Source organism: Heterodontus francisci, chromosome 3 (assembly GCF_036365525.1).
Source record: "Heterodontus francisci isolate sHetFra1 chromosome 3, sHetFra1.hap1, whole genome shotgun sequence".
Taxonomy (NCBI): domain Eukaryota; kingdom Metazoa; phylum Chordata; class Chondrichthyes; order Heterodontiformes; family Heterodontidae; genus Heterodontus; species Heterodontus francisci.
Window position 1 is genome coordinate 150,240,786 of NC_090373.1, and position 22,884 is coordinate 150,263,669.

At 44.2% G+C, this 22,884-nt stretch overlaps 1 protein-coding gene across 1 annotated transcript in view; it reads right to left on the reverse strand.

Annotated features, from left to right (window-relative positions):
* The window catches only part of ascc3 (activating signal cointegrator 1 complex subunit 3), a 740,670-nt gene that overhangs the window by 253,708 nt on the left and 464,078 nt on the right, over positions 1–22,884 (reverse strand). Inside the window, exon 16 of the mRNA XM_068026887.1 lies at positions 10,720–10,944. Within this exon, the coding sequence (XP_067882988.1) occupies positions 10,720–10,944 (225 nt within the window). The remainder of the gene's footprint in view (positions 1–10,719; positions 10,945–22,884) is intronic.

The following is a 22,884-nucleotide window of genomic DNA, read 5'->3' on the forward strand; positions in this document are numbered from 1 at the left end:
GGGGGGACATGATTGAGGTATACAAAATTATGACGGGCATAGATAGGAAGAGACTTTTTCCCTTAGCGGAGGGGTCAATAACCAGGGGGCATAGATTTAAGGTAAGGGGCAGGAGGTTTAGAGGGGATTTGAGGAAAAAAAATTTCATCCAGAGGGTTTTTGGAATCTGGAACACACTGCCTGAAGTGGTGGTAGAGGCAGGAACCCTCACAACATTTAAGAAATATTTAGATGAGCACTCGAAACGCCATAGCATACAAGGCTACGGGCTATGTGCTGGATGGACGGCACAGACACGATGGGCTGAAAAGCCTGTTTCTGTGCTGTATGACTCTATGACTCTAAGTGCCGTAATTTTATTTTTAAAATTTATTTAGAGATACAGCACTGAAACAGCCCCATCGGCCCACTGAGTCTGTGCCGACCAACAACCACCCATTTATACTAACCCTACAGCAATCCCATATTCCCTACCACCTACCTACACGAGGGGCAATTTACAATGGCCAATTTACCTATCACCTGCAAGTCTTTGGCGGTGGGAGGAAACCGGAACACCTGGCGAAAACCCACACGGTCATAGGGAGAACTTGCAAACTCCGCACAGGCAGTACCCAGAATCGAACCCGGGTCCCTGGAGCTGTGATGCTGTGGTGCTTGCCACTGTGCCGCCCAGGCTCTAAGGCTACAGACCAAATCCTGGAAGGTGGGATTAGAATGGTTGGAACGCTTCTCGACTGGCAGAGACACAATGGGCCAAGTGGCTTCTTTCTGTGCTGTAAACTTTCTATGATTTTCTATGATAAATATCACAATTTTTTCATTGTTTACATTCTGGGTAATGTGATCTGTTCTAAAAAAAATAAATGGCTTAATGATGAGGATACCAGCCGAGGACTTGGAAGTTGTGAAATATCCTGGATACTGGACTCTTTAGCTGCTTTACTTTAATAACTGTGCTAATACTATATCAGTATTAGTTTCAGCAGCTTACAATAACATCGTCATCACTCCCTGAATTCATCACTCTTCTCGGTGGAACAAGTTACTTTTTTTTTTAAGAAGTTAGATTTTGTCAGCTCCCTGTCAGGGACCACAGAAGGAGTGTTCACTTCATGGTCACTGTTAGGCTTTGTCTAATTATGAATCCTTCTACGTTACACCCAACTTTCTGCCTGTGTGGAGGACTGGTGAGGGAAGGTGCACTGATGGGACCAGCAGAAGTAATTGTTCCCTGGCAATTTATTCTGGTTTCAATTGTGGCTGATACTGCCTCGATTCACTCCGTATTGAATAGTTGTTTTCATTTTTTTTTTAACATGGAAGACACATTCTCCCTTCTGCCTGCTGAATGGTAGCTGGTATGTGCTCCATCAGTGACCTGGTCTGCTTGGCTTTGATGACATTAATAGAACTCTTGAAACCTGCGGACCTCTTCATTCAACTTCTAAGATATATATAAAAAGATACACAGAAACCCTGTAGATATCAAAGCAGTGAAAGGGGTGCCCCTTATACATAACCCTCTGATAGAATGCTCTCAACACTGAAGGAACTCTGAAATGGCAGACCAGGTGCAACAAACGTCAGAAACTAGGATGCTCCTAGAGGGAAGGATAGTCTCATATGCCTAGTAAAGCAAAATATTTTGGTTTAACTTAAAAAAAAAATGCAATTGTTTCGGACAGAAAATACTGGAGTTGTTGTAATTGCTGGATGCTTACTTTGAGCACAAACACACAGGTATAAATTGTGAAATGAAAGCAGAAAATGGTGGAAACACTGAGTAGATCAGGCAGCATTTGCTGAGAAAGGGAATAGGGCTCAGTACGGTTCATGTTTTAGGTTTACAAACCTTCATCAGAACCAGATGTCATAGATGAATAGCTTATAAGGAGGAATGCAGGTAGGGGAAAGGGATTAAAGAAAAAAGAAAATTAAAAGCTTTGTAAAACTATAAGGTGGAGGACAAGAGATGAATAAATGACAGAATTGTTACACAAATTGAGGCAATCAGAGCAATTTGAGAAATAAAAGATATATCTGAAACCCAAAAGACGTGTGAATGCTTATAGCAGAATAGCAAAGTGGGAGGGAAGCTTGGAAAATGTCGTAAAGGTTCCAGTGGCCCATGATTGTAGTGGAAGTAAAGGGCAGATAAAACCAGGGATACAGACTAACCCACCAGTTCCAAGCACCAGCTTACATTGGACAAATCATTGGGAAAAGGAGGGGAAAGAAAATTAATGTAAAAAAAAGTAACAAGGGGAGAGGAAAAAGTTATTTTATTAAATGTTTGCTAAATTTATCAGCCAGGCTGTTTGCTGCTTGGCAAATCATGTAGTAACTCAGCAGCTAGCAGGATAACATGCCCTCTTTAATTGAAAGTCTCTTCATAATCAAAAAAATCAGAATACCTGAAATGGAAAATTCCAGTTATGCACGCTGTAATGATATACTGAAGCAGGCGTGAAGCATGGATGGGGCCATAAACAGATGGGAAATGTTCATATACAGTGAACATAAGTACTGTGACCCTTTGTAAGGAGAACACATCTTATTTTTCAGAAACAGATGCAGTACAGCTAACATAATTAAGTAGGTTTTGCATAATCTCCTGCTTTTGCAATATAGCACAGCCAGTCCTAAAGAGCTCATACTCTCTCATAATCTATTGCAAACATATAAAAAGGTGGGTTGAAGACTTCAATTCCTGAGCACCAGGTGACTTTTTTTTAATTCTTTATTGTCGGAAACATTTTCTGGAAGTTGAAACTTTTAATATTCTAGTCCATAAAGGAATTAATTATATCCCAACAACAACTTGCATTTATATAGAGCCCTTAAGGTAGTAAAACATCCCAAGGTGCTTAAATCAATTCAAAGTCATAATATGCATGAATATTGTACACAATATTCTTTGAAAAATGTTTTCACCATCATTTAAGGAAGAAAATTACCCACTCGAGTTTGTTTACATTACCCTCAAGTACCATGGATGAGTTTGCTCATAGTTGTGCCTAGGAGTCTCCAAGTTTATTCTGCAGAACTCTTTCAGATAAAACTTTACTCAACTTTTATTTTAGTGAAAACCCAAAATGATGGGCCAAGGCTTATAGTGCCATGATTGAAGACATTTCAGGAATTTGTGATTATGAGAAGCCAAGCTGGAGTTTTAAAATACTGAAAAGTTAGGAAAGACAAAAAGGTGGCAAGGAGTGCCATAGTTTGGAGGTTCGGGAAAAGAATGAGTTACCGTAGATTATGCAATGCGTCTCAATTTCAACATATTTAGGATGTAGGAGGAGAGCATGTCGGATGTCCTTTTTGGAGATTAGAAGGGACAAAACAGTAAAACCAGAAGAGCAAATAAGAACACAAGAAAATCCACAGCAACAAATATTCATCCAGCCTATCAAACTTACTTTGCCTCGAATCCATGTATGATTATGATATAGAAGACTCCCCTTCTGCATCCCCATTAAAAGGAAATTTAATTTCCATGATCTATGGATAAATAAATCAAGCAGTGTTGTTGAAGGTCTTTATAAACCTCAAGCCAACCCCTTTTAGAAGCTCCACATAAATTTAATGGGGAGACAGTGGTATAGCAGTAATGTCACTGAACTAGTACTAGACCCAGGTTAATGTCCTGGGGACATGGGTTCAAATCCCACGTTGGCAGCTGGTGGAATTCAAATATCATTAATATATTCAATTAATTAATAAAAATCTGGAATTGAAAACTACTCTCAGTAATGTTGCTATGAAACTATCATTGTTTGTCAAAAAAATCCATCTGGTTTACTAATGTCATTTAGGGAAGGAAATCTGTTGTCTCACCTGGTCTGGCCTACATGTGACTGAATTTGCATCTTTCTCTAGTTTGTCTCCTAACTCCCTACACGTCCTCACCAAGCACATCTTGTCATGAGACACACCACTTTCTCTTCAAATCCTAGTCCCAATAAACTGTTGACTATCTAACTTCTTTACCTGCCTCGATGTTAGCAGATACTGTTAATGGTTTTCTCATTTCTGGTACTGTCCTCCTCTCCTTCAAATCTGACATCATCTCCCCCTTCAAAATAACCACTCGAACCCTTTACCCTTGCAAACTGCCACCCAATCAACCTCCATTTCCTCTCTGAAGTCCTTGAATGTGTTATTGCCACCCAAATCCATGCTTATCTTGGTCAGAACTTCATGTTTGAATCCCTCCATTCAGGTTTCCGCCACAGTATTGAAACAGCTATTACAAAGTTATAAATAACTCTAGCTTAACATGACAAAGGGAAACAATCACTCTTCGTCCTTCTCGACCTGTCTGCAGCCTTTGACATGGTTGACCATGAGATTCTGCTCCAATGTCTCTCCACCCTGGGCAGGACTGCACTCACCTGGTTCAATTCTCATCGATCCAGTTGTAGACACAGAATCATCTACAATGGCTTTCCTTCCCACTCCCACACCACTACCTCTGGTGTCCCCCATGAATCTTTCCTTGACCCTCTTCTATTTCTCATAAAATTAAAAGAGAACACTGTCATTGCTATTCTGGCAGGAATGTTCTTCTGAGCTGCAGTTCTGTTACATTGTTAGGTCTATATAGAAGGATCCTTACTCTACATCTCGCTTTTCTGTATCTGACTTGGAGTAGCCAACATGGTAGCTTAGTGGTAATGCTGCCGAACTAGTAATCCAGAGGACTGGAATAATGTTGTGGAGACACGAGTTCAAATCCTGCCATAGCAGTGGTTAGAGAATTTTAATTCAATTAATTAAATAAATCTGGAATAAAAAGCTAAGCTCAGTAATGGTGACTATGAAACTACCGGATTGCCATAAAAATACATCTGGGTCACTGATGCCCTTTAGGGAAGGAAATCTGCCATCCTTACCAGGTCTGGCCTACATGCGAATCCAGACCTACAGTATTGTGGTAGACTCTTAATTGTCTGCTAAAATTGCTTAACAAGCCACTCAGTTGCATAAATTCAGTACGGCAAAGACTAATAAGAATAAAACAGGACAGACTATCCGGCATCAACCCAGGCCAATGACAAAGGCACACCCTGCCCAGCTGACACTGTGCCAAAATTGGCAGAGCTGTCACACAGGGCTGAACTTTATGTTCCCATTGAAGGTGGGATCATTGGCGGGAGGCGTCCGAGAATCCCTGTGGAGCTGCCTGCCATGGAACCCAGCGCCGTAATGCTCGTTTCCGATTTTGTTGCAGGCAGCGAAGTACCATGGCAACATTGCCACCCTGGTGCGACGGCATCAGCATTTAAATGTTTTACATACTATTCTACATATATTTGAATGTCGTTCACTGCGATTCAACGAGGTACTCTCAATTTTGTGTTTGACGTCCGGCACTCACGTGCCTTCACTTTCATGTCTTTCAAAAGTTGGCACCACTGAGCCTCGAGAGGGAAGGTAACTTCACTGGAGTTATGTAGAGGAAGTGGGTTTGCAGCGGACATAGTCGCTATGCTGACTCTGCAAGGGCATCAAGGTGGTGGGGAACACTGCAAATGCATTGCATTTGAAGAGGGGTGGTGGACCACTGCAAGTGGATTGTTTGCGAGGGAATTGTGTTTGAAGGTGCGGAACTCTGCGAATGTATACATTCTGTTGTCGGGGTGGGGTGTGCAATACAGGGTTATTTAAATGATGTTGTTATGGTAATGATGGCTCGCACTTGTTAAAAAGTTGTCAGAGCAACATTAATCCATATCAGACAGCTACCACAGGCATCCTGCAGAACCAAAAATTACACACTTCTTTGCTCGACAGGTTTACTTTAGCTTTTGAAGGAAGCAGAAGGTCCAAGGAGAACAGAGATGGTATATGCAGGCAGACAGCCTTTTAAATATGGGAACAGCAATGGCGTCTCCACTGCCACCCCGCCACATGATTCAGGGAGATGGTTCTCTCCATTATGCTAAATGGCTGAACACGGCAGCATGGCTGCTGACAGCTAATGTCCCAGACTCCTCCATCACCATCCCTGGGTACGTCCTGTCCCACCGGCAGGGCAGACCATTCAGAGGTGGTGGGAACAGTGGGTCAAGAGGGAGTGCCCCGGGAGTCCTCAACTTTAACTCTGGACCCCATGAAGTCCTGTGGCATCAGATCAAACAGGGGCAAGGAAACCTTCTGCTGATTAATAAGTATTGCCCTCCCTCAACTGATGAATCAGCATTCCTTTACTTTGAACAACAACTGGAAGAGGGAGTGAGGGTAGCACGGGCAGAGAATGGACTCTGGGTGGGGAATTCGATGCCCATCACAAAGAACAGCTTGGTAGCACCATTGCTGACTGAGCTGGCCGAGTCTTGAAGGACATATCTGCCAGACAGGGCTTGCGGTAGGTAGTGAGAGAGGGAAAAACCTACTTGACTTCCCCTTCAGCAATCTACTTATCACAGGTGCATATATCCCTGACAGAATTGGCAGGAGTGACCACCGCACAGTCCTTGTGGAGACAACGTCCTGTCTTCACACTGAGGACACCCTCCATTGTGTTGTGTGGCATGACCACCATGCTAAATGGGATAGATTCAAAGCAGGTGTAGTAGTTCAAAACTGGACATCCAGGAAGCGCTGAGGACCATTAGCAGTAGCAGAAGTGTACTTCACCACAATCTGCAAACTCATGGCTCGTTCTACCATTACAATTGAGTCAAGGGATCCACCCTGGTCCAATGAGGAGTGCAAGAGAACAAGCCAGAAGCAGCAACAGGCATACCTAAAAATGAGGTGTCAACCTGATGAAGCTACAACACAGGACTACAAACATGTTCAACAGCAGAAGCAGTATGCTATGGACAGAGCTAAGCGATACCACAAAAAATGGATCAGATCAATGCTCTGCAATCCTGGCACAACCAGTCGTGAATGGTGGTAGGGAATTAAATAATGGGAGAAGAAGCCCCCACAACCATCCCCATCCTGAATGATGGCGGAGCTCAGTACGTCAAAAGACAAGGCTGAAGCTTTTGCAACTATCTTCTGCCAGAAATGCGGAGTGGATGACACCTCTCGGCCTCCTCCCGAAGACTCCAGATAGTCTTCAGCCAATTTGATTCACTCCACATGATATCAAGAAATGGTTAGTGCACTGCATACTGCAAAAGCGATGGTACTGAAGGCTTGTGTTGTTAGGGTACAGTTACGACACTGGCATTTACCTGACAATACGGAAAATTGCCCAGGTATGTCCAGTTCATCAAAACAGGACAAATCCAATCTGGCCAATTACTGCCCAATCTCAATCATCAGCAAAGTGATGAAAGCTGCTGTCAACAGTGCTATCAAGCAGCATTACTCATCAATAACCTGCTCAGTGATGCTCAGTTTGGGTTCCGCCAAAACCAATCAGCTCCAGACCTCCTTACAGCCTTGGATCAAACATGGAGAAAACAGCCGAATTTCACAAGTGAGATGAGAGTGATTGCCCTTGACATAAAAACAGCATTTGACCAAGTGTGGCATCAAGGAGGCTTAGCAAAATTAAAGTCAATGAGCATCAGTGAGAAACTCTCCACTGGTTGGAGTCTTACCTAGTACAAAAGAAGATGGTCATGGTTGTTGGAGGCCAATCATCTTAGACCCAGGACATTGCTGGCACGAGCTCCTCAGTGTAGTATCCTAGGTCAAACCATCTATAGCTGCTTCATCAATGACCTTCCCTCCATCATAAGGTCAAAGGTGCGGACATTCACTGATGATTGCACAGTGTTCAGTCCCATTCGTAACTCATCGGTCAATAAAGCAGTCCGTGCCCATTCAACATTTGCCAACATTCAGGCTTGGTTCGATAAGTGGCAAGTAGCATTCGTGCCACACAAGTGCCAGGCAATGACCATCTCCAACAAGAGAGAATCTAACCATTTCCTCTTGACATTCAACAGCATTACCATTGCTGAATTCTTCCACCAACAGCCTGAAGATTACCACTGACCAGAAACTTAACGGAACCAGGTTCAAAAACACTGTTGCTACAAGAGCAGGTCAGAGACTGCGAATTAACTCACCTACTGACTCCCCAAAGCCCTTCCACCATCAACAAAGCCCAAGTTCAGAGTTTGATGGAATACTTCCTACTTGCCTGGATGAGTGCAGCTCCAACAACACTCAAGAAGTCAACACCAATGTATCAGTAGATTTTTAAAATATGAATTAAAATATTAATCTTTAAAATACTGGGTCAAAATCCAGCAACTCCCTTCCTAACAGCACCACAAGGACAGCAGGGGTTCAAAAAGGCAACTCACCACTACCACCTTCTCAAGGGCCGTTAGGGATGAGCAATCAATGCTGGCCTTGCCAGCGATGCCCACATCCCATGTAGGGTTAAAAAAGTGCTTAATGCAATCCTCACTTTTTGGAGCACAGATGTTCATGAAGGAAGCTAAATCACTCTCTATTTCAGGTAGACTGTGTGGAACAGTAAGGCACATAGTCCTCTATCAACTGGCACGACAGAAAGAATCAAAAAGTACTGGTATCTGATTAGCTGACTAGTTTGTGTTGTGACAGAAATCACACCTGCCAAATGGAAACATATTAATTTCGCCATATGGGATACTGCTTGAAGCTTTTTTACTGGACATTGCAAATAACTTGTTTAATAAGGCAGAACTGAACAGCTGAAAACATGGTTGGACATTTGCATTCTGAGAAGACGAGGGTTGGCTGGGAGACAGATGAATAGGGAGACAATGGGGGTGCTCCTTGATTCAGTTAGCAAGATTGGTCTGAGCAACAGTGGTGATCAACACCCTTTGACTTTTTAAGAGCCAAAACTCCAACCCCCACCGAGTATGTCTGGAAAGCTCTGAAATCCAACAACCCTCCAAAAAGTTGCTGCTTTAAACAGAGGTGGTCACATGACCTAACTGCTGGGAAGACTGGGGCTTTTGAATTGTGCCTCACAGACAGGAAACAGACTGCAATTCTGAACCTCAAGAAGAAGACATGTCTCTCTGTCTCTCTCTCTCCAGAAAGTCCCAAGAAAACCACGGGGGCAGCTTCTACGCTTCAAGACTACAGACAAAGCCTCTGTTTGGTCTTCTGGTACCAGAGAAGCAAGCCTGAAATTGTGCACGTGGCCCCTGCAAGGACTCCAAGACCTTAACTTCAATTGAGGACATTACACCAAGGACATTAAGAACCGTATCTATATTCCATTTATTACCAACTCGACTTCAACAACCCCCCCACAACTCTTTCTTCCCCTCTGTATCTATTTGTGTGTGCGTGTGTGTGCCTCTCGTATACCTGTAAGCATGGATGCATCGCGTATTTTAGTACTTTTAACTACGTTAGAGCGATAAGGCTAATAAACTTACATCTTTCTTGTTTAAACCCAAAAAAACCTGTCTGATTAATTGGTTCATTTGCAATTACAGTGCAGTGGGCAAAGGCTCACTGAGGTGGTAAGCTAAAATCACTGTGTTTTAAAAGATAAACCCTGTTACAGCCAATCCAGAGAGGGGGCGAGAAGGGAGCCTGAGACCCCTTACTCACCTGGTCGTAACAGTGTACAATAGCTTTGATAAGGTACTGGTCAGATACACTGCCTACTCAGCTGAAATGATGCTTTCCCTGGGTCAGACAGCTCCAAATCAGTTCTCAGAGAGCTAAAACTGGTTTAAATGAAATAAAAACAAAAAGTGCTGGAAATGCTCAGCACGTCTGGCAACATCTGTGGAGAGAGAAGCAGAATTAACGTTTCAGGTCAGTGACCTTTCATCAGAACTCTGATGAAAGGTCACTGACCTGAAACGTTAATTCTGCTTCTCTCTCCATAGGTGCTGCCAGACTTGCTCAGTATTTCTAGCACTTTTTGTTTTTATTTCAGATTTCCAGCATCTGCAGTATTTTGCTTTTATTCTGGTTTAAGTGAAACTACTCCTAAATATCTCCTTACCTGCAACATCATGAAATAGCCTATCAACAAGGAAAAGTGAATTTGAGAGGTCTCTGTGAAGGTGAGAATTTTAAAAAATGTGTAAGTAGATCTTTAAAATATGAAATTAACAATTTTTAACAAAATGTATCTCCTCAGATTTGGAAATTCCTTAAAAATTCTCAAAAACTATTTGAAAAATTATCTTCTTTGGATTAGAAGCTTATAGCAGGGAATTTGGCAAATGTTATTCCCTCTGGAATGTCTCCCTGAAGTTTCTCAGACAGATTTAGCATCTTCAACTGACACATGTTGATTGCAGTTTTGTCATGATCTGACAACGATATCAAGTCTGTGACAACTTATGCTTTTATTTTACTTAATGGAAGTATTTAAATAGCAACAAGAGATTAGAAAACCTTGGAGGTAAGAATTGCATTGTACATTCTCATACCAGGAACTACAGTAATTCCTGTTAGTTAAACTAGTTATAAGGATCCTGTAGAAGGACTACAGACAGCTGTGAACTGGCCATTTATCCATGGTAAAAGGACAGCTGCTAGGCTATAATATTAATAGGCAAGAGATGTGAGAACAATATTAATGTGTTAAATAATTTGAAGAAAATGGAAGTTACTTTAGTTGACAGATGTCATAGATCATGCAACTCTATATCCCTCAGAAAGATAAACTCAAACACAGAACAGTGGAACAAAGAATGTGGTTATGAATGAGAATATGAAAAAAATACAGATTTCTGAATAATCCAAAAACTCACCAAGGGTCAGAGTGCTTACCTCTGCATTTAGATTGTCTGCCAAACGATCCAGAAACTGGCTTTCGATTGGGTTCTGCTGAGTCAATAGAGTTAAATAATGACTCAGTTTCTCATGAGCAGTGATGATTGTGCCTTCACCAAATATGTCAAACTGTGGTCGTCCAGCTCTGCCAAAAATCTGCATCACATCTAAAATTCCTAGGTCAACAAAGGAGCCTCTTTTTGCATCATATATTTGAGTGCCCTGTGGAAGAACCATGTAAATGCATTACAAATAACAAGATAAATATACACAACTGACAATTTCTTGTCTGCATAAAAGAATTGAGTTCTCCATCAGTACATTTTGAAGAAAATAAGCCTATTACAAAAGATTGTGTTATGACTTGTAACATCCTTTCATTTTTGTTTCCTGCTTGCTTCTGTTTTATTGAATAGTTTCCACTACACAGCAAGTACTTATGGCAACAGTGATTTAAATGGCTGGGAGTAATTTACTGAGGTCAATGGAGATAGGTGAATTAAAATTAGCAGATGCTATATTAGCAACCAAGTGTGCTTCACTTATCATTTCAATTTGTGCATCCATTTAGCTCCATACCACCATTAATCCTTTGGGTTCACCCAGACTCAATCATACCACCAGTATTCACAACAACTTTTTCCATCTCCTACCTCAAAAAGGAGTAAACAATAATAGAAAAATAAACCTTAAAATTAATCATAATTCAAGCAATGGGAGGCGGTGGCGTAGTGGTATTGTCACTGGACTAGTAACCCAGAGACCCAAGCTATTGCTCTGGAGACATGGGTTCAAATTCCACCACAGAATTGAATTTGAATTCAATTAATAAATCTGGAATTAAAAGCTAGTCTAATGATGGCCATGAAACCATTGTCGATCGTTATAAAAACCCATCTGATTCATTAATATCCTTAAAGGAAGGAAATCTGCTGTCCTTACCTGGTCTGGCCTACATGTGACTCCAGACCCACAGCAATGTGGTTGACTCTTACATGCCCTCCGAAATGGCCTAGAAAGCCATTCAATTGTACCTAACGGCTATGAAGTCAATAAAAAAAGAACGAAACCCGACGGACCACCCGGCATCGACCTAGGCACCAGAAACGGCAACGGCAAACCCAGCCCTGTCGACCCTGCAAAGTCCTCCTTACTAACATTTGGGGGATTGTGCGAAAGTTGGGAGAGCTGTCCCACAGACTAGTCAAGTAACAGCCTGACATTGTCATACTCACGAAATCATACCTGACAGACAATGTCCAAGACACTGCCATCACCGTCCCCGACTATGTCCTGTCCTACCGGCAGGACAGACCCACCAGAGGTGGCGGCACAGTGGTAAAAAGTCGGGAGGGAGTTGCCCTGGGAGTGCTCAATATCAACTCTGGACCCCATGAAATCTCATGGCATCAGGTCAAACATGGACAAGGAAACCTCCTGCTGATTACCATCTACCACCCTCCCTCAGCTGAAGAGTTAGTACTCCTCAGTGTTGAACACCACTTGGAGGAAGCACTGAGGGTGGCAAGGGCACAGAATGTACTCTGGGTGGGGGACTTCAACGTCCATCACCAAGAGTGGCTCGGTAGCACTACTACTGACTGAGCTGGCTGAGTCATAAAGGACATAGCTGCTAGACTGGGTATGCGGCAGGTGGTGACCATACATGACCTCGTCCTCACCAATCTGCCTGCTGCAGATGCATCTGTCCCTAACAGTATTGGTAGGAGTGACCATTGCACAGTCCTTGTGGAGACAAAGTCCTGCCTTCACATTGAGGATACCCTCCATCGTGTTGTGTGGCACTACCACCGTGCTAAATGGGATAGATTTTGAACAGATCTAGCAATGCAAAACTGGGCATCCATGAGGCGCAGTGGGCCATCAGCAGCAGTAGAATTGTACTCAACCACAATCTGTAACCTCACTCTACCATTACCATCAAGCCAGGAGACCAACGCTGGTTCAATGAAGACTGCAGGTGGGCATGCCAGGAGCAGCACCAGGCATATCTCAAAATGAGGCGTCAACTTGGTGAAGATACAACACAGGACTACCTGTGTGCCAAACAGCGTAAGCAGCATGCGATAGAGCTAAGTGATTCCATAACCAATGGATCAGATCTAACCTCTACAGTCCTGCAACATCCAGCCGAATGGTAGTGGACAATTAAACAACTAACTGGAGGAAGTGGCTCCGTAAATATCCCCATCCTCAATGATGGGGGAGCCCAGCACATCTGAGCAAAAAGATAAGGCTGAAGCATTTGCAAAAATCTTCAGCCAGAAGTGCCAAGTTGATGATCCATCTCGGCCTCCTCTGGAGGTCCCCAACATCACAAATGCCAGACTTCAGCCAATTCGATTCACTCCACGTGATATCAAGAAACGACTGAAGGCACTGGATACTACAAAGGCTATGGGCCCTGACAATATTCCGGCAATAGTACTGAAGACCGGTGCTCCAGACCTTTCCGCGCCCCTAACCAAGCTGTTCCAGTACAGCTACAACACTGACACCTACCCGGCAATGTGGAATATTGCCTAGGTATGTCCTATACATAAAAAACAGGACAAGTCCCACCCAGCCAATTACCACCCCATCAGCCTACTCTCAATCATCAGTTAAGTAATGGAAGATGTCATGAACAGTGTCATCAAGCAGCACTTGCTTCGCAATAACCTGCTCAGTGACGCTCAGTTTGGGTTCTGCCAGGGCCACTCAGCTCCTGACCTCATTACAACCTTGGTTCAAACATGGACAAAAGAGCTGAACTCCAGAGGTGAGGTGACAGTGACTGCCCTTGACATTAAGGCAGCATTTGACCAAGTATGGCATCAAGGAGCCCTAGCAAAACTGAAGTCAATGGGAATCCGAGGGAAAACCCTCTGCTGGCTGGAGTCATACCTAGCGCAAAGGAAGATGGTTGTGGTTGTTGGAGGTCAATCATCTGAGCTCCAGGACATCACTGCAGGTGTTCCTCGGGGTAGTGTCCTAGGCCCAACCATCTTCAGCTGCTTCATCAATGACCTTCCTTCAATCATAAGTGGGGATGTTCGCTGATGATTGCACAATGTTCAGCATCATTCGCGACTCCTCAGATACTGAAGCAGTCTGTGTCGAAATGCAGCAAGACCTGGACAATATCCAGGCTTGGGCTGGTAAGTGGCAAGTAACATTCGTGCCACACAAGTGCCAGGCAATGGCCATCTCCAACAAGAGAAAATCTAACCATCTCCCCTTGACATTCAATGGCATTACCATCGCTGAATCCCCCACATCCTGGGGGTTATCACTGACCAGAAACTGAACTGGAGTAGCCATATAAATATCGTGGCTACAAGTGCAGGTCAGAGGCTACGAAACCTGCGGTTAATAACTCACCTCCTGACTCCCCAAAGCCTGTCCACAATCTACAAGGCACAAGTCAGGAGTGTGATGGAATACTCTCCACTTGCCTGGATGGGTGCAGCTCCGACAACACTCAAGAAGCTCGACACCATCCAGGACAAAGCAGCCCGTTTGATTGGCACCCCATCCACAAACATGCACTCCCTTCACAACCAATGCACAGTGGCAGCGGTGTGTACCATCTACAAGATACACTGCAGCAATGCACCAAGGCTCCTTAGACAGCAAATTCCTAACCCGTGACCTCTACCAATAAGATGGACAAGGGCAGCAAATGCATGGGAACACCACTACCTGCAAGTTCCTCTCCAAGTCACACACCATCCTGACTTGGAACTATATCACCGTTCCTTCGCTGTTGCTGGGTCAAAATCCTGGAACTCACTTCCTAACAGCACTGTGGGTGTAACTACCTCTCATGGACTGCAGCGGTTCAAAAAGACAGCTCACCATCACCTTCTCAAGGGCAATTAGGGATGGGCAATAAATGCTGGCATAGCCAGCGATGCCCACATCCCATGAATGAATAAAAAACATTGTTTTGTAAGAGGTATTTAGTGGTAAGACACCCTCTAAAATCTGACAAATCACAGAAGAAATTATGTTTTCAGAGTAGGTTACACAACACATACTTATTACTGGATTTTGAAACAATGTAGATTTCCCTTCTGAACAAGGTAAAATAATAATTGCGTCTTTGTGATGTCCTTTTTCTGTTACCAAAAGGTTTCTTTCAGATTCCAAGAGAAATAGATTCACAAGAACAGAAAATAAAAATGTTGAAGTCCAGCAAAAATATTAAAATTTCATTCAATAAGCCAACATTTTAGGAGCTTATTAAAGAACTGAAAAAAAACTGAATCAAGAATTCAAGTGCGGACTATAAAACAATGATACCCATGACCTAAATTTTCTAATTTTATACACTACACAGTTTGAATATATTTAATATTTATGTGAGAGGGTTACACTCTGCTGACCACAGTGAAATGTAATTATCACAGCTGTGTCAGCCTCATGCTGATGCACATTGGTATCATAATACACTGTCTTTAGGAGACCTGTGCACTCTACAATTGCCCATTAAAGTTTTACTAAGTTGAAAAAAAAACACTTGCAAGAAAATGTCCCAAGGCGCTTCAGAGATGTAATCAGACAAAATGGATTGCAAGCTTACGATGAAGCTATTAGGAGGGATGGTCAACTTTTTTGGCAAACAATACAGTTTACAGGAGGACAGGGAGGTGGAAAGGCAGAGGGGTTTGCAGAAGGAGTTTCAGAGCATGAAGTCTAGACAGTTGAAGGCATGACCACCAATGGCATGGTGGTGGGGGATGCAGAAGACCAAAGTTAGAGCAAAAGTGTGCTCTGCGAGGGGTGCAGGGCTGGTTGAGGCGACAGAGATTGTTACAGAGCCGTTAAGGGAATTAAACACAAGGATGACAATTTTAAATTGGAAGACCGAGAGGCATGGAGCCAACAAAGGGCAGCAAGAACAGAAATGATAGGTGAAGAGGACTTGGTTTGGGAATGGATATGGACAGCAGAGTTTTAGATGAGCTGAACTTTACAAAGCATAAAGGATGGGAGTCCAGATTGCTGAGCTTGGATAGCTGGGTCTGCAGGTGACCGAGACACGATAAGGACTGAACTTGATGTGCCCCCTGGGCGTTCCAGCCCAGAGGCCAATTGAGGCTCTTAAGCGGCCTATTAACAGCTACTTAAGGGCCTCTTCCCACCACCGCTGGGATTTAACCAGTAGCGGGGGTGCCTCCGCCACGCAGGAGGGCGCCTTGTAAAATGAGGCGGCGGCGTGACCCACCTTCATGGGCAATCTGTAGCCCATGGAGGCCCCCTGCCGGCAAAACCTGCAACTGGACTTCATGCCCACCTTCTCACACCCCACCCTCCCCTTGCCGGGGCCTTCCGGACTGGTTCCGGTGACCCTGCCTCACTTATCTGAGGTCCAGGTGCCCAGCGCTCGGACTGGGTCCAAGGCCTCTGCAGTACTGGCAGTAGCTACCACTAGCCGTGATGCTGCTGTTACTGCTGAGCTGCCGCTCTTGGAAGCAGGATTCCAGTCTTTAAAAGGACGGGGAAGCTGGCGCAGGACACTGAGGCAGCAAAACAATGGAGGATCACTCTGGGTGGGGGGGGGGTGGGGTGGGGTGCACAAAAAGTCTGAGGTGGGGCTCCCCCGCCTTTTCGGCCCAGAATTGAATGCAAATCCCTTTTAAGAAGAGCAGTCGTCCTCATTACAGCTTTATCAAATGTATCCAGGTCTTTTTAGGTCCTTAAAGTCTTTGCTGGTGTTAAAAATTTGGGACTGATATATTTACCTTCTTGGTTATAATGGCTTCATTTGCTCCCATAAGCATTCTGAGCTTGTTGCTTTAATAAGATTTGACTCACACAGCTGTCTATCTACTTGCAAGATAGTATAATCCAGGTGTACACCAATAATGCTCCCTATGACCTGGACTGGATCTTTACTTTATCTCACACTCCCAGAAGAGGAAGGTCTGCCAGACCTCAAACCCAGCACTCAGGCCATCAACTCTCCAGCACAATAGATGCACTGGAGTGCTGACTTGGGGCTGCATTAGAGTGTGAAAGTGGGAGTTTTGTGACTGAGGGTAATTAAGGGTTAGTTTTATCTAAATTATCTTAACAGTTGCTGTTTAGGTTGGAGAAGGTGAGTTTTAGATCAGCTTTAAACAGAGATCACTCAGGCTTTGCTTGCAGCTGCACCTGGTTAATTAGAGAATTGGCTTAAACCAGTTTTCAGGGGCGAGAGTCAGACAGTATAAAAGTGGGTCATCTTACAGTGCTGACTTCATTTGCACTGGAGTGCTGACTTGGGGCTGCATTAGAGAGCTAAAGTGGGAGTTTTGTGACTGAGGGAGTTAGGTGAGGAGGGAGCGAGGAGCTCCTTTCATTTCCTACCTGTCCTCAAAGAGCGTGAGGTGAGCCGAGAGTTTCCAAAGAGCACAGCTGACTGGTGAGTAAGTCCTGGTGGGTATTTTTCAAACTGGATTGAATTGTAAGTCATTGTTTTAGCAAGACTTAGTTGATTTATTTTTTTTATTATAATAGTCTTCTAAAGTTTTAAATTTAAAGGATTTCGTGATGGCAGAAGAGCTTAAAGCCGTGGTTTGCTCCTCGTGCTGTATGTGGGAATCCGGAAACATTTCCAGTCCCCGGAACCAGCATGTGTGCAGGAAGTGTGTCCAGCTGCAGCTCCTGGAAGCTCAGGTTTCAGAGCTGGAACAGCGGCTGGAAACACTGTGGAGCATCCGCGAGTCTGAGAGCATCGTGGATAGCATGTTTAGAGAGGTGGTCACACCGCAGCTGAAGGGACTTGAGGAAGGAAGGGAATGGGTGACCACCAGGCAGTCCAAGAGAAACAGGCAGGTAGTTCAGGAGTCCCCTGGGGTCCCGCTTGCAAATCGGTATTCCATTTTGGAGGCTGATGAGGCTGGTTCCTCCAGGGAGTGCGGACAGAGCCAAGCTTCTGGCACCACAAGCAGCCTGTCTGCACAGGAAGGGGGAAAGAAAGGAACAGCAATAGTAATAGGGGATTCTATAGTCAGGGGAACAGATAGGCGCTACTGTGGCTGTCAACGTGACTCCAGGATGGTGTGTTGTCTCCCTGGTGCCATGGTCCGGGATGTCACTGAGCGGCTGCAGGACATCCTGAATGGAGAGGGTGATAAGGCAGAGGTCATGGTACATGTTGGTACCAATGACATAGGTAGAAAGAGGGATGAGGTCCTGCATCAAGAATTCAGGGAGTTAGGCAGTAGACTAAAAAGCAGGACCTCTCGGGTTGTAATCTCTGGATTACTCCCAGTGTCACATGCTAGTGAGTATAGAAATAGGAGAATAGCACAGATGAATGCGTGGCTTAAGAGTTGGTGCAGGAGGGAGGGTTTCAGATTCCTGGACCACTGGGACCATTTCTGGGGAAGGTGGGACCTGTACAAGCGGGACGGTCTACATCTGAACCAGAGGGGGACTAACATCCTTGCTGGCGGGTTTGCTAATGCTGTTGGGAGGAGTTTAAACTAATTTGGCAGGGGGAGGGGACGCAGACTCCTAGCAGAATAGGGACACAGCTAAACACAGGAAAGCAACAAGTCAGAGGGAATACAGGGGAAGTAAGTTTCAAGGGAATAAGACCAGGATGGATGGCCTCTACTTTAATGCCAGGAGTATTACAGGTAAAACGGATGAGTTAAGGGCAAGGATTGACACGTGGAATTGTGATATAGTAGCCATCACGGAGACATGGTTGAGGGAGGGGCAGCTCAATATCCCGGGACATAGAATCTTCAGGCGAGACAGAGGAGGGGGTAAAACAGGAGGGGGTATTGCAATATTAGTTAAGGAGTCAGTTACTGCAGTAAGGAGAGATGATATCTTGGAGGGGGCATCAAATGAAGCTTTATGGGTAGAGTTTAGGAATAAAAAAGGGACAGCCACATTGCTAGGTGTTTATTATAGACCCCCAGATAGTCAGCGGGAAATTGAGCAGCAAATATGTGCACAATTCGTAGAGGTGTGTAAAAATAATAGGGTAATTATATTAGGGGATTTCAACTGTCTCAACATTAATTGGGATAGTCATCGTGTTAAGGGCTTAGATGGAGTGGAGTTCTTAAAATATATACAGGAGAACTTTTTAGCTCAATATGTAGAGGATCCAACAAGGGAGGGTGCAGTGCTGGACCTAATTCTGGGGAATGAAGCCGGACAGGTGGTTGATGTGTTGGTGGGGGCGCATTTTGGTGATAGCGACCACAACATGGTACAATTTAAACTTGTTATGGAGAAAGAAATAGACAAGTTGCAAAAAAGGGTTTTGGATTGGGGGAGAACGAATTTTAGTAAAATAAGGGGCGGCACAGTGGCTAGCACTGCAGCCTCACAGCTCCAGGGACCCGGGTTCGATTCTGGGTACTGCCTGTGCGGAGTTTGCAAGTTCTCCCTGTGACCGTGTGGGTTTTTGCCGGGTACTCCGGTTTCCTCCCACCGCCAAAGACTTGCAGGTGATAGGTAAATTGACTGTTGTAAATTGCCCCTAGTGTAGGTAGGTGGTAGGGAATATGGGATTACTGTAGGGTTAGTATAAATGGGTGGTTGTTGGTTGGCACAGACTCGGTGGGCCGAAGGGCCTGTTTCAGTGCTGTATCTCTCAATAAATAAATAAATAAAGGAAGGATCTGGCCAAGGTAGACTGGAAAGAGTTACTTGTCGGGAAATCTACAGAAGAGCGGTGGGGGGCATTCAAAAATGAAATGGGGAGGGTACAGGCCCAACATGTTCCCTCTAGGGTAATAGGTAGGAGCAACAAGCCCAGAGAACCATGGATGACCAGAAACATTCAGGATATGATGAGTAGGAAAAGAGAGGCTTTTAGCAAATACAAAGAAAGCAAATCAACGGAAGCAAATCAACGGAAGCATTAGTGGAGGACAGAAAGTGTAGGATGCAGCTTAAGAAAGCAATTAGGAGAGCAAAGAGGGGTCATGAGAAAGCTCTGGCTGGTAAAAGTAGGGAAAATCCCAAGATATTCTATAAGTATATCAATGGGAAGAGGATAACCAGGGAACGAGTAGGACCGATTAGGAACCAAGGGGGAAATCTGTGGGTGGAGCCAGAGGACATTGGTAGGGTGTTGAACGAATACTTCACATCTGTCTTCACCCAAGAGAATGAGGATGTAGATATGGAACTCAGACTGTGAGGTTCTTGAGCAAATTGTCATAGGGAGTGACAAGGTATTGGAGGTTTTGGCAGGCTTAAAAGTGGACAAATCTCCAGGTCCGGACGATTTGTGTCCCAGGATGCTGTGGGAGGTGAAGGTGGAGATTGCAGGGGCTCTGACCCTAATTTTTAATTCCTCTCTGACCACAGGGGAGGTGCCAGAGGACTAGAGAACAGCTAATGTGGTCCCACTATTTAAGAAAGGTTGTAGAGATAAGCCAGGGAACTATAGACCAGTGAGTCTCACGTCAGTGGTAGGGAAACTATTGGAGAAAATTCTGAAGGAGAGAATCTATCTCCACTTGGAGAGGCAAAATTTGATTAGGAATAGTCAGCATGACTTTGTCAGGGGGAGGTCATGCCTAACAAATTTGATTGAATTTTTTGAGTATGTGACCAGGTGTGTAGATGATGGTAGTGCAGTTGATGTAGTTTACATGGATTTCAGCAAAGCCTTTGACAAGGTCCCACATGGGAGGCTTGTCAAGAAAGCAAATGCACATGGGATACAGGGTAACTTGATAAGGTGGATTCAAATTGGCTTAGCTGTAGGAGACAGAGTGATGACAGACGGCTGTTTTAGTGACTGGAAGTCAGTGTCCACGGCGTACCACAGGGATTTGTGCTGGGTCCCCTATTGTTTGTCATTTATATAAATGACATAGATGACTACGTGGGGGGGTAGGATCAGTAAGTTTGCGGATGACACAAAGATTGGCTGAGTGGTTAACAGTGAGGTGGAGTGTCTTGGATTACAGGAAGATATAGACGGGATGGTCAAATGGGCAGAAAAGTGGCAGATGGAATTTAACCCTGAAAAGTGTGAGGTGATACACTTTGGAAGGAGTAATGTGACACAGAAGTATTCAATGATTGGCCTGACACTGGGAAGTTCCGAGGAACAAAGGGACCTTGGCGTGTTTGTCCATAGATCTGTGAAGGCAGAAGGGCAGGTTAATAGGGTGGTGAAAAAGGCATATGGGACACTTGCCTTTATCAATCGAGGCATAGATTACAAAAGCAGGGAGGTCATATTGGAGTTGTATAGAACTTTGGTAAGGCCACAGCTGGAGTACTGTGTGCAATTCTGGTCGCCACATTATAGGAAGGATGTGATTGCACTGGAGGGGGCTGCAGTGGCAATTCACCAGGATATTGCCTGGGATGGAACAGTTAAGCTATGAAGAGAGGTTGGATAGACTTGGGTTGTTTTCAATGGAGCAGAGAAGACTGAGGGGTGACCTGATCGAGGTGTACAAGATTATGAGGGGCATGGACAGGGTGGATAGGGAGCAGCTGTTCCCCTTAGTTGAAGGGTCAGTTACGAGGGGACACAAGTTTAAGGTGAGGGGCAGGAGGTGTAAGGGGGATTTGAGGAAGAACTTTTTACCCAGAGGGTGGTGACTGTCTGGAATGCACTGCCTGGGAAGGTGGTAGAGGCAGGTTGCCTCACATCCTTTCAAAAGTACCTGGATGAGCACTTGGCACGTCATAACATTCAAGGCTATGGGCCAGGTGCTGGCAAATGGGATTAGATAGACAGGTCAGGTGTCTTTAATGCATCGGTGCAGACTCGATGGGCTGAAGGGCCTCTTCTGCACTGTATTATTCTGTGATTCTGTTATGCTAAGTGTTTATCCACTATAATCACAAATTAACAAATTGATTAGCTATTTACAGTTTTTGAGGATACTTCATGAAAGCTAGTTAATTAAGATGCCAATTAATTATCATCGCAGACCCCCTTTTTAAAGTAACATCTTCCCTCCAAATCCGGTCTGTGGAAAGAATGGTGAAAAGATCCAGAAATCTGACCACTTTCTATTTATGCACTGTGCTCCTGGTCTGTGGACAATTTCTTAATTGGTGGTGGCAATTTCTCATGTGCTGCTCCCCCTGTCCACCATCAGCCAGACCATGGAGAAAATGCTCCACCCTTCTCACTTGTTCAGCTTCCATCATACCCTGTTCCATTCTGCTGATAGCTTATAGTTCTTGGCAGGATTGGCCTGTCATGCAGACTCCCACCTGCCAAGAATGAGGCACATTAATTTTGTCATATGAACATTGATTTTAAACTGTTGCTGGAGTGAGGAAATTACTTGTTAAACAGCTCAGCCGTGGCTGGAAAAAAACATTTACATACTAATAGACAGTGCTTGTGGAGAGAAAGGACCATTCCCTGGCACATTCAACCCCCAATGGGCTTTGATTACCAGACATTGAAATTGAGGAAGCTCACATTCCAGGATGACTGCTAAGATGGCCGAATCCACAAACAGATGTGGTCAAACCAGGTAGTTGCATGACTAACCCGCTGGGCAACCTGAGATTTTTTGAATTGTACAGACAGTTTGAGAGAGAGATTGTTTGCACCTGGACTGTAAAGACCTCTCCTGTCTTCTCCCATCTCTTTCTCACACAACTCCAAATCCACTGAAGACGTGAACCTCAAGAGAAAAAAGTCTCCTACATTGAACAAGGTTTGAGAAGAATACTGGGCCCCAACAAAAAGCAAGATCTACCTACAATCTACAGCGAGCTCAAAGAATAGTAACCAAAACCATCTTCAGATATTGCCTCAAACTTTTCCACTTTATTTCTTCTGCTCTTTTCTGTCTCTATCTGCATGTGTGTTTATCGCGTGTGCATGCTTCAGTGGGAGCATCGTGTAAATATAGGCATTAACAGAATTCGAGTTTAAGTTTAATAAAGTTCAACCTTCTCTCTTTAAACTTAAGGAAACCTGTTTGGCTGGTTTCTTTGCCTTATAATTGGAAAGTAGTGAACAAGGATTCACTAAGGGAGAGCTAAAAAAAAACGGTGTCTTTTAAATAAAACCGTGTTATGCTAAGACCAGGTGAAGGCTGAGAGGGAACTCGAGAGCCCTTTCTCACCTAGCCGTAACAAAGCTCATTTTACAAATAGAGGCATCAGTTTCCTTTCAGTGAACTAGTCCATATTTGACAGCAATTCTTAAAA